Here is a 12,084-nt window from a genome sequence, read left to right as displayed (position 1 = left end):
ATCTCTGTCCTGGGAATGAATCTACAAAGAGTTCAGCGTGTGGTGCTCAAAAATAAAGGTATCACAATGTTGGGTGATGCAGGTGTTTGAAAATTTGGACAGTGAAATAATAAATAGATAAAGCAAGCTACCTTTTATGTTGTTGGGTTGATGACTAGCAGTTCCTTAAATCAACATACACCCGGAAGATTCTTTTTTCTTGTGCATATGAATCAATTATGTTTTAATGGTAACGCTTCTAGCAAGCCTAGTGTCTAGCATGCCTCTTACATAGCCGGTGTTGGCATGTTACCACAATGTTGCTGTAATATAACTGACCTTGTACATGAGAAAAACATAATGAAGGACATCCTGTAGACTTGATAAGAATTCAAACGGATTGCAATGAAGAATTCAGGAAAGGGAAGTTGAATTTCTGAAATCAGGACACTGTTATGGGTGGCCTTATTTATTTCCTTAAACATAACTGAATATATTTTGCTTAATTAACTGCCTGTTTCAGCAAAATAGTCAATATCCAGATGTCACATGCTATCATAACTCAATTCTCGTCACTAAGGTTGTCATTAGGCCTTTACAGTTTCCAAAAATGTTCTTCAGTTGTTTAGGTAGATGTGTACTGTGCTTTTGCTGTCAACAATTTGGTTTGATTTTTAAGGTGGTGATCATAAAGATAGGCAATTATAGGCAAACATACATGTAAAAAATTTTTAAATGTATGAGGTGTTCTAATATTTAATATGTCACATTAACCCAGTAGCCCAACACCTCGAACTACCCTGGAAAACCTAACCGACCTAATTGTCTCATCGAATTATCGGTGTAATTACTATATACACTTTTTGTGGATAAATATGTAGGCCTTGGAGAAATATTTGCTGGGGAATTTGAAAATACAATAGCTGCTGCCATTCCTAACCAAAACACACGGCGGCGCTAATAAAACTGTTTTAACTCTGGTGGAACTGCACGCGAAGAAGAGTGAAAATAAAAAAGAATGACTTTTTTGAAGAGGAGTGTTTGGACACTGTATTGGAAAGGTATAGTGGCAAAGTTGAGTTTGGACTCGAGGGTGGCCTTACAACTTTCACCCGGGCCATGCCGTTATTTTGACGAGCCTGTTGACGTGAAGGTCACGGGACTTCCCCCTGAACAATATGTTGAGGTGCGATCCAAACTTATAGACAGTAGAAACGTTTCCTTCGAGGCCTTGGCCACTTTTTGTTCTGACAAAAATGGACATATTGACTTGGCGAGATGTCCTTCGTTGGGTGGCAGCTACAGTGGAATTGAGGCGATGGGACTGTTTACTTCGATGAGACCATTGGTTCCACACAGTAGGCTAACCAAGAGGGATGTGTCGACGCCGCTGTCAGTTGACATAGAGGTGACGTGCAATGGACTGGTCGTTGCCAAAGACACCGTCCAGAGGCGATTTCTGGGAGATGGTGTGCAGAAAGTTCCCTTGGAAGGTGGCAGTATAAGGGGTTCACTGTTTCTGCCACCTGGTGAGTCACTATAGGTTAATGTGTTATTTCCTGTTGTTTTAAAATCTCTTGAAAATGATGAACGCTGAAACATGATTTACAAAAATCTTGATTTTACAGGACCTGGTCCCTCCCCTGCCATTCTGGATGTGCCTCACTATGGTGGTGCTTTGACAGAACTACGAGCAAGCTTGCTAGCCAATAAAGGTTATGTTGTCATGGCTTTGGCATATCGTGGTTATCAGGATTTGCCTAAAGTCATGGATAAACTTGACCTGGAGTACTTTGAGGAAGCTGTGACATTCTTGCGGGCTCACCCCAAGGTTAGTGTTGGAAGGATGTTCAGTTTGACGGCAGTGTCCTTGTGAACTGAGTTGTGCAGAAGTGAGACAGAGATGATGAACTTTGCCTATTAAGGAAACTGCAACGTGTAGGTTTTGAAGTTTAAGTTTAAAATGTTTTATTTTCAATTGAGATGGCAGACAACAGAAGGCAGAAGGTTTTTTCCCTATCTTTAATAGAGCGTGGTCTTTCAATTTGAGAGCATTATTTATTTATGTATTTATTTATTTATTTGTTCAATTCAATTTTTTTTAATGTTTTTCCTCAACACCTGACCTCTCACTCCCCCCTCTCTCTTTCCCTCTATCTCTATCTCTCTCCCTCTATCTCTCTCTCTCTCCCTCTCTCTTTCTCTCACTCCTACATCTGTTCACTTGTGAAATTTATGCATTCGTATATTTCCTCCGATTTTAAACCACAACGAATGATTATTACTATTGCTAAATCGTGTCAAAATCATATCCGGCTTAATCTACAGGTCTGAGAAATGTTATTAAAAATATAATCTATATATTAGCCTATTTGACATTATATAATAGCCTACATAAATGACAATGGACAACTTTACATTATTTTGAAGAACAAGTTGATTTATTACTTCACTCTTAATTAACAATTTCACTTGCATGCTTCAGTCTGGCTTCCACGCACCACTCAGTCGTCTCTGAGACTGTCTGCCCCCATCCCAATTTGCAAAGGTAGGGAACTGGCATTTAAAACAGAAAACATAGAAGCACAAAAAGAGAGCGCGTAGGTTTTGTCTGAAGATGATATCGGTATCGTCATCAGCCAAGGCCTTATATTTCTTTGCAAATAAATACATAATTTTTTTTCTCAGGTAAAGGGACCAGGCATAGGGATCCTCTCCATCTCCAAGGGTGGGGATCTAGCCCTTGCAATGTCAGCATTCCTTCCTGGGGTCTCCGCAACTGTCTTCATCAATGGCTGCAACGCTAACACTGTGTTTCCCCTTCACTGTAAAGGCACAGTGATCCCTCCTCTCAACATTGACACAGACAAAATAATCTTCAGAAAGGATGGACTTCTGGATATAAGGGATGCTCTTCTAGATCCCATGATGGAAGAGAACCAGGCCTCTGTGATTCCCATTGAGCGTGCAAACTGCCACTTCATGTTTGTGGCGTCTGAAGACGACAGGAACTGGAACAGTGTTTTATTCAGCGAACAGGCTGCTCAACGGCTTCGAGATCATGGGAAAGAGAACTTTGAGGTGGTGAGATACCCGAAGGCAGGTCACTTCCTGGATGTTCCCTACATGCCCCACTGCCCCAGCAGTTTCCACCCAGCTGTGGGCAGAGTGGTGGTGATGGGAGGGGAGCCTAAAGCTCACGCTGAGGCCCAGGTTGATCTGTGGAAGAGGGTCCAGGAGTTTTTCAGGAAGCATTTAAACAGTGATCATTCCAGTTTTAAAGCCATGCTGTAGTGTGTTTTAGAATGTGTACAAGTTAGTCTGTCCATTTTCCCATTTCACTGAATGATGTAGGGCCTTAAATATAGGCTTGGTGAATGCACTTGTATAGATTCGCTTGAGTGTGTATGTAATTGTAATGACATTTACTTTTACTAACAGGTGGTGTGGTAAATAGATATTTAGTAGGTTGTTTCTGCCTTTCTGTCTTATGTTTTCAGTAATTCCCCCAAAAGCCAGGTCACTTCATGAGTGTGTACTCAGTTGAGCACTGCTGTACTATACAGAGACTGACACAGACATTCTAAATGTTATTCTAGATTTCTGCAAAGGGTTCTCTCGGACCTAAGGGTACCTTCAATAGAGATTTACCTGTTTAAAGCCAAACTCAGTCTTGGTGATACATTAGTCTGTCTGGAGAAGCACACCTAACTTTGTAAGAGCAGGGACCACAGGCCCAATCAACTGGGCAACCATTGACACTGCACAGTGCCTACAGATAGAGCAGTTCTGGTGTGAGAGGCAACAGACCAGTCAATTCCAACTAAGCCATTGACTAAGACATGGACATTAACTATTTAAATTTATTAAATATATTATAGTGTTTTCTGATGGCACTTCTCCTGTACCAGGATTTTTCATAATTATGTATTCATTTTAACAAAATCGCTTTGACTTAAAACATAAACCTCTGCACAAAGAAATATGTCTATTATGCTTTAATGCACTTTCATATCTATGGAGGCCGTATGAAAGTTACAAGAGTGAAGATTGGTTTCCAGTGAACAATATCTCTGTCCTGGGAATGAATCTACAAAGAGTTCAGCGTGTGGTGCTCAAAAATAAAGGTATCACAATGTTGGGTGATGCAGGTGTTTGAAAATTTGGACAGTGAAATAATAAATAGATAAAGCAAGCTACCTTTTATGTTGTTGGGTTGATGACTAGCAGTTCCTTAAATCAACATACACCCGGAAGATTCTTTTTTCTTGTGCATATGAATCAATTATGTTTTAATGGTAACGCTTCTAGCAAGCCTAGTGTCTAGCATGCCTCTTACATAGCCGGTGTTGGCATGTTACCACAATGTTGCTGTAATATAACTGACCTTGTACATGAGAAAAACATAATGAAGGACATCCTGTAGACTTGATAAGAATTCAAACGGATTGCAATGAAGAATTCAGGAAAGGGAAGTTGAATTTCTGAAATCAGGACACTGTTATGGGGTGGCCTTATTTATTTCCTTAAACATAACTGAATATATTTTGCTTAATTAACTGCCTGTTTCAGCAAAATAGTCAATATCCAGATGTCACATGCTATCATAACTCAATTCTCGTCACTAAGGTTGTCATTAGGCCTTTACAGTTTCCAAAAATGTTCTTCAGTTGTTTAGGTAGATGTGTACTGTGCTTTTGCTGTCAACAATTTGGTTTGATTTTTAAGGTGGTGATCATAAAGATAGGCAATTATAGGCAAACATACATGTAAAAAATTTTTAAATGTATGAGGTGTTCTAATATTTAATATGTCACATTAACCCAGTAGCCCAACACCTCGAACTACCCTGGAAAACCTAACCGACCTAATTGTCTCATCGAATTATCGGTGTAATTACTATATACACTTTTTGTGGATAAATATGTAGGCCTTGGAGAAATATTTGCTGGGGAATTTGAAAATACAATAGCTGCTGCCATTCCTAACCAAAACACACGGCGGCGCTAATAAAACTGTTTTAACTCTGGTGGAACTGCACGCGAAGAAGAGTGAAAATAAAAAAGAATGACTTTTTTGAAGAGGAGTGTTTGGACACTGTATTGGAAAGGTATAGTGGCAAAGTTGAGTTTGGACTCGAGGGTGGCCTTACAACTTTCACCCGGGCCATGCCGTTATTTTGACGAGCCTGTTGACGTGAAGGTCACGGGACTTCCCCCTGAACAATATGTTGAGGTGCGATCCAAACTTATAGACAGTAGAAACGTTTCCTTCGAGGCCTTGGCCACTTTTTGTTCTGACAAAAATGGACATATTGACTTGGCGAGATGTCCTTCGTTGGGTGGCAGCTACAGTGGAATTGAGGCGATGGGACTGTTTACTTCGATGAGACCATTGGTTCCACACAGTAGGCTAACCAAGAGGGATGTGTCGACGCCGCTGTCAGTTGACATAGAGGTGACGTGCAATGGACTGGTCGTTGCCAAAGACACCGTCCAGAGGCGATTTCTGGGAGATGGTGTGCAGAAAGTTCCCTTGGAAGGTGGCAGTATAAGGGGTTCACTGTTTCTGCCACCTGGTGAGTCACTATAGGTTAATGTGTTATTTCCTGTTGTTTTAAAATCTCTTGAAAATGATGAACGCTGAAACATGATTTACAAAAATCTTGATTTTACAGGACCTGGTCCCTCCCCTGCCATTCTGGATGTGCCTCACTATGGTGGTGCTTTGACAGAACTACGAGCAAGCTTGCTAGCCAATAAAGGTTATGTTGTCATGGCTTTGGCATATCGTGGTTATCAGGATTTGCCTAAAGTCATGGATAAACTTGACCTGGAGTACTTTGAGGAAGCTGTGACATTCTTGCGGGCTCACCCCAAGGTTAGTGTTGGAAGGATGTTCAGTTTGACGGCAGTGTCCTTGTGAACTGAGTTGTGCAGAAGTGAGACAGAGATGATGAACTTTGCCTATTAAGGAAACTGCAACGTGTAGGTTTTGAAGTTTAAGTTTAAAATGTTTTATTTTCAATTGAGATGGCAGACAACAGAAGGCAGAAGGTTTTTTCCCTATCTTTAATAGAGCGTGGTCTTTCAATTTGAGAGCATTATTTATTTATGTATTTATTTATTTATTTGTTCAATTCAATTTTTTTTAATGTTTTTCCTCAACACCTGACCTCTCACTCCCCCCTCTCTCTTTCCCTCTATCTCTATCTCTCTCCCTCTATCTCTCTCTCTCTCCCTCTCTCTTTCTCTCACTCCTACATCTGTTCACTTGTGAAATTTATGCATTCGTATATTTCCTCCGATTTTAAACCACAACGAATGATTATTACTATTGCTAAATCGTGTCAAAATCATATCCGGCTTAATCTACAGGTCTGAGAAATGTTATTAAAAATATAATCTATATATTAGCCTATTTGACATTATATAATAGCCTACATAAATGACAATGGACAACTTTACATTATTTTGAAGAACAAGTTGATTTATTACTTCACTCTTAATTAACAATTTCACTTGCATGCTTCAGTCTGGCTTCCACGCACCACTCAGTCGTCTCTGAGACTGTCTGCCCCCATCCCAATTTGCAAAGGTAGGGAACTGGCATTTAAAACAGAAAACATAGAAGCACAAAAAGAGAGCGCGTAGGTTTTGTCTGAAGATGATATCGGTATCGTCATCAGCCAAGGCCTTATATTTCTTTGCAAATAAATACATAATTTTTTTCTCAGGTAAAGGGACCAGGCATAGGGATCCTCTCCATCTCCAAGGGTGGGGATCTAGCCCTTGCAATGTCAGCATTCCTTCCTGGGGTCTCCGCAACTGTCTTCATCAATGGCTGCAACGCTAACACTGTGTTTCCCCTTCACTGTAAAGGCACAGTGATCCCTCCTCTCAACATTGACACAGACAAAATAATCTTCAGAAAGGATGGACTTCTGGATATAAGGGATGCTCTTCTAGATCCCATGATGGAAGAGAACCAGGCCTCTGTGATTCCCATTGAGCGTGCAAACTGCCACTTCATGTTTGTGGCGTCTGAAGACGACAGGAACTGGAACAGTGTTTTATTCAGCGAACAGGCTGCTCAACGGCTTCGAGATCATGGGAAAGAGAACTTTGAGGTGGTGAGATACCCGAAGGCAGGTCACTTCCTGGATGTTCCCTACATGCCCCACTGCCCCAGCAGTTTCCACCCAGTAGTGGGCACAGTAGTGGTGATGGGAGGGGAGCCTAAAGCTCATGCTGAGGCCCAGGTTGATCTGTGGAAGAGGGTCCAGGAGTTTTTCAGGAAGCATTTAAACAGTGATCATTCCAGTTTTAAAGCCATGCTGTAGTGTGTTTTAGAATGTGTACAAGTTAGTCTGTCCATTGGAAGAGGGTCCAGGAGTTTTTCAGGAGGCATCTATGGTGAACACACTAATCATAAAATCATGCAGTGTATCTGCAGAATTGTCATGACTTCGAAATCAGGGCAGGCTTGTGTGCCAGAGTAGATTAATCTGTGCTTGTGTATCAAATTCAGATACAACACCATAATAATCAGGATTTCCTGTTCTTTTGTCCTGAGGGGTTGAACTGAGTCATATTTCACCTTTAACCTAATCAAACCCTTTAATCTGAACCTATTAATAAATAATTGAGTGATGTGTGCATTCAAATCTCTGATCAGATTTCTTGTTGCTTTAAATACATTTTCGGCTAAATGTCTGTAAATATTTGTGACACTTTCCTTTAGTCCTGCACAATTAGCGTAACTGCGCATCACTGATAGACTTACCTATTTGCAAACCTAAGAGTATAAAGGCAGAACTGTGGGTATACAGAAATGTATATAGACCCGAGAGAGTGAGTAGGTATCACACCCATTAATGTCAATGGCCAACTTCAGCTACTTCAGTCTTGGACGTAGGATATTGACCACCGACATCTTTAAAACTGTCGTCCCATGGGCTGCTCACTTCCTGCACCTTGTATACGAAAAGCCACATAACAAATTGGCCACAGGCATTTAAATCGATCTATGCCTATTAGGCCGCAATGTGAACACTGTTTTCGTTTCAACCCGCTCCACAGTCGTGCATCTACACAATCTTTAGCTTATAAAAAAGAACGAGTCGTGCTTAGCTACCAAAAAAAAGTTCGTTGCTGACTTTCCAGTCAATTTGTGGTCCGTCTATGTTTTATGCCGAATTAGTTTCTTCAGAGCGTAATAGGATCTTGGTCGCGAGTGCTGGCACTTTTCGACACGTGATCGTTCTACACCAATGAGGTAGCTGCTTTTTGTCAACAGAATGGCAAGATGGCGGCTCCCGTGGTTAGATTCAACGTTACCGATAAAGAGGAAAACACCCGAACATCCTCAAAAGTGGGCTAAATAGATTATAAATAGTGCTGTATACATAGCCGCGTCCAATAAGAACAATGAGGCAAATATACGATAATGTTATGCTTATGTTAAGTAATTTAGATCAAGTTTTACATACCTGGGAATACACCTTACTGACGATCTAACATGGACTGTGAACACCCAGCACACACTGAAGAAATCAAGGCAGAGACTGTACTTCCTACGTCAGCTGAGGAAGTTCAGAGCATCAGCACCCATTAGCTGTGTGTCCTGACAGCATCATCACTTGGTATGGGAACTGTACAGCCTGTGACTGCAGTGCCGCATCATCAGAGCACCTCTCCCTATTCTGCAGGAGACCTACAAGAGAAGACTACGTACCAGGGCCCAAAGTACTGTAAAGGACTCCTAACATCCTGACCATGGACTTTTGAAAACACTGAGGTCAGGCAAACATCTCTGCTGCTACAAGACCAGAACAGAGAGACTGAGGAGGAGCTTCTTTCCTCAAGCATTCCGTATCCTGAACACACACAATGACTACATGCTTTACGTTAGTATTTCTATGTATGTGACAAATAAACCTCCTTCCTTGTATCAATAAAAGGCAGTAATTGTACTTATACCAATGACCATTTGTTCGTTCGTTCATTCATTCATTCATTCATTCATTCATTCTTCCACAAATGAAAACAACACTGATGAACCATAAAAACAATCTTTATGAAAAATATGAAATATGATATATAAAACTGTACAAAACTAAATAAGAAATAACAGATTAAAGACACTCAGTCCTCACTGTCAGTGTCAGGAGAGTTATCTTCCAGTTCCTCAGTTTCTTTTGTGTTGGCACAATTACAGCAACGACAAGTCTGTGTAACAGTCCTGCAGAAAAACAGGAACATCTTCCTGTCTCACAGGCACCTTTGCAGCCGCAGTGTATCACATGCAAAACACTGTCAGGGGCCGGATTTCTGGTCATCCAGGTGATGTGCAAGGTCCCATCCTCTATTTGCCAACCACATCCAGCAGGTGATGGAGCACTTATATTTAGTTTGAGACAGGACCTCATTATTGCAGCCTGGTAGTTTGCCCTTTTGCAGTGCTGATGGAGGGCATCAGTAGTAGAGGGAATGCATAATTCTGGCAAGGCTGATGATGCCATACAGAAAGCCTTGTACCTAGCTTCATTTACATTATCGGCAGCTGGCTGATCATATAAGTGGCATACATACTGGCAAAGAAGTGCAAATGTTGACTGCTCCAAGTTAAAGTTAGTACCTAATCTTTTAAAAGCCTTTAGGTACTCATCTTTCTCACATGAAACAGAAAATGTCTTTATTTTTCCTTTGCCATAAAAGGCACTTGTGGAGTCACACCCAGAGAATGTGTGAATTCCGATCAAGGCTGAACACACACTGGTTCCGAGAGCTGATGACACCTTGGTAATGTCAATGATACGTGTCCTGTTGCCAGTCCCTGTGAAAACATATAAACTGCATGGCAAATCTGTCTGCACACTTACAGCAATGACTGCCACATCAATGTCAGAGCTCTTGATAATGACAGCTTTATGCTCCAGTGCAGCATGTTGTGCATGTAAAAACAACAACAGGTCTTCAACAACACGAACAGACTGTACACCCTCCTTAACAGTCACACAGTGACATTGATTTGTATGTGCGATGTACAAGCAGAGGTTTTTGCCCACTATTGTAAGGTCTGCATTTTTCCATGCAACATACAGGAATTCGGCAAGTGCTTCCTTATTTGTTCCTTATGAGAGAAACTTTTTCCATTGGGTTGGGGTCCTGATTTGATACTGATGGGGGAAATCACAAGTCAGCCTCTTCTTCAACATATCCTGTCTGCAACACAACAAAACAGTGACAATTAAGAGTCACAGGAGTATCATGAAAAGCAGAGAGTGGTGGAGGTGGTACAAGACATTACAGGCTAGAACATATCTGCCATACAGCACATTTAACACCAAAGATGCCCAAGAAAGGCACACAACATCACAAACCACACCACACGCACACACACACACACACATCAGCTATTCTCCTTGTTGCCAACTGGTACATGTCTGTGCAAACAGCAAGACTTAAAAACAGTTTCTCAGGCCTGTCACACACATGTTGTGTAAAGCTGGACTTGCACATGACAAATAATAAGACTTGAGAGAAAAATGCATTGCAGTTACCTGTAGTTTGAAGCCTATAATTGTACCTTTCAGTCACTCAACCACAATGTGTGTGTGTGTGTGTGTGTGTGTGTGTGTGTGTGTTTACCTGCTGTTAATGTTTCAGCCTTTGACAGAGGATCCCTTTGTCGTTTGCCTGCTCGGTTGATGAACTTCTCTTTTTTTTGGCAAATTATGCACAGGGCAGGAAGAACGGGGCCAGAGCCTGCGATTGGCAGCCCGGACCTGGATCGCAGTTTCTTTGTCGGACTCGTGCCCCCAGAAGCCGATGGAATGGCCTCGTGGTCTTCCGTCGCTTCTTGTCTCTCACGTGCGAGTCGTCTTTCCACCTTTGCGATGGATTTTTTGTCCGTAAATCTACGATAGCATGTGTCATGGAAGCCAGCATCCTCGGGGGAATATTTTCAAACTCCACATCAACACAGTGTTTGAAGTTCAGCCATGTCTCGAGACTCGAGACGTTTGTAGGCTTGTCCTGTATGTATTCCATCGTGTAGTGGTGAAATAATGTACCTCCTCGTGCTTGACTGAAGTAATATGCATAAAACAATGTTTATTTTTTGATTTATTAAGACATTCCGGTGTATTTTCTTCGTCTTCCGTACTGCTCGATGAAGGCATGGTGGACGCCATCTTGCAACTCTGTTGACAAAAAGCAGCTACCTTATTGGTGTAGCATGATCACGTGTCGAAAAGTGCCAGCACTCGCGACCAAGATCCTATTACGCTCTGAAGAAACTAGTTCGGCATAAAACATAGGCCTTTAAAACGCACCAAAAATTGACTGGAAAGTCAGCGACGAACTTTTTTTTGGTAGCTAAGCACGACTCTTTCTTTTTTATGAACTAAATATTGTGTAGATGCACGCCTGTGGAGCGGGATTCATTTTCTAAAGGACTTTTCGTGCTTCACATTGCGGCCTATATCTATCTATAATCTGTCTATGCAGATTGGTGGATGTTCCCTGTTTGAATAACTGCCAGCGATGAGAGTCCAGAATCCATTTGGGCTTTGTTTCATGTTTTTTTTTTATTGTTTTATAGCCTATATATGGCTCAATATGGGCAAAAGGGCATTAGCCTCGACACAACTCTCAGCAGCCAGTCTCCTATGACTAAAATAAGGAAATTACCTATGATCTCAACATAAACTAAACTCGTGCATGAGCTGTCACGTCAGTATTCCTGAAAGACTAAGCGTCTTTTGTAATTTTACAAACCCGCTGGAAAACATTTAAGAGGTGCGACAGACAAAGAACATTATAAAGAAGGATTAGCATACGGAATGGAATATGTTTTGGTTGCTTTATTTAAACTTTTCTCGTCAGTTGTAGTCTATGGAGGTCTTAACTCGTCTCCCAGTGTGGTTCAAACCGGATAAAAGCCTGATGAAAACCGGATGAAGTGAAACAGGTGCAGCTGAGAGCAGCGTTCAGTGAGCAACGATAGTTCTATCTGCTGATAAAAGGAGTATGCCTTCATTAAAGTTGGTTGAACTTGTTCAGAACACTGTAAAGAAAGGGTAACATATGTTTAGCAGTC

At 41.4% G+C, this 12,084-nt stretch overlaps 2 protein-coding genes across 2 annotated transcripts; both read left to right on the top strand.

Moving 5' to 3' along the window:
* The first annotated feature begins 490 nt into the window (after window positions 1-490).
* Window positions 491-8,087, top strand: LOC116223743 (acyl-coenzyme A thioesterase 1-like). Its single transcript, XM_031581593.2, has 4 exons — window positions 491-1,508; window positions 1,608-1,810; window positions 2,668-3,308; window positions 7,357-8,087. The coding sequence occupies exons 1-3, from the start codon at window positions 998-1,000 to the stop codon at window positions 3,271-3,273; spliced, it is 1,320 nt and encodes a 439-aa protein (XP_031437453.1). The 5' UTR covers window positions 491-997; the 3' UTR covers window positions 3,274-3,308; window positions 7,357-8,087.
* LOC116223745 (acyl-coenzyme A thioesterase 1-like) lies at window positions 3,316-7,639 on the top strand. Its single transcript, XM_031581594.2, has 3 exons — window positions 3,316-5,557; window positions 5,657-5,859; window positions 6,716-7,639. The coding sequence occupies exons 1-3, from the start codon at window positions 5,047-5,049 to the stop codon at window positions 7,319-7,321; spliced, it is 1,320 nt and encodes a 439-aa protein (XP_031437454.1). The 5' UTR covers window positions 3,316-5,046; the 3' UTR covers window positions 7,322-7,639.
* Window positions 8,088-12,084: the final 3,997 nt, after the last annotated feature.

Source organism: Clupea harengus, chromosome 15 (assembly GCF_900700415.2).
Source record: "Clupea harengus chromosome 15, Ch_v2.0.2, whole genome shotgun sequence".
Lineage (NCBI taxonomy): Eukaryota > Metazoa > Chordata > Actinopteri > Clupeiformes > Clupeidae > Clupea > Clupea harengus.
Note: the sequence above shows the minus strand (reverse complement) of the source record. Positions and strands in the feature narration are given on the sequence as shown.

Coding starts and splice junctions, on each gene's coding strand:
- LOC116223743 (XM_031581593.2), top strand. CDS start 998: ATGACTTTTTTGAAGAGGAGTGTTTGGACACTGTATTGGAAAGGTATA. Junction 1,509..1,607: donor TTCACTGTTTCTGCCACCTG/GTGAGTCACTAT, acceptor TTGATTTTACAG/GACCTGGTCCCTCCCCTGCC. Junction 1,811..2,667: donor TCTTGCGGGCTCACCCCAAG/GTTAGTGTTGGA, acceptor TTTTTTTCTCAG/GTAAAGGGACCAGGCATAGG.
- LOC116223745 (XM_031581594.2), top strand. CDS start 5,047: ATGACTTTTTTGAAGAGGAGTGTTTGGACACTGTATTGGAAAGGTATA. Junction 5,558..5,656: donor TTCACTGTTTCTGCCACCTG/GTGAGTCACTAT, acceptor TTGATTTTACAG/GACCTGGTCCCTCCCCTGCC. Junction 5,860..6,715: donor TCTTGCGGGCTCACCCCAAG/GTTAGTGTTGGA, acceptor TTTTTTTCTCAG/GTAAAGGGACCAGGCATAGG.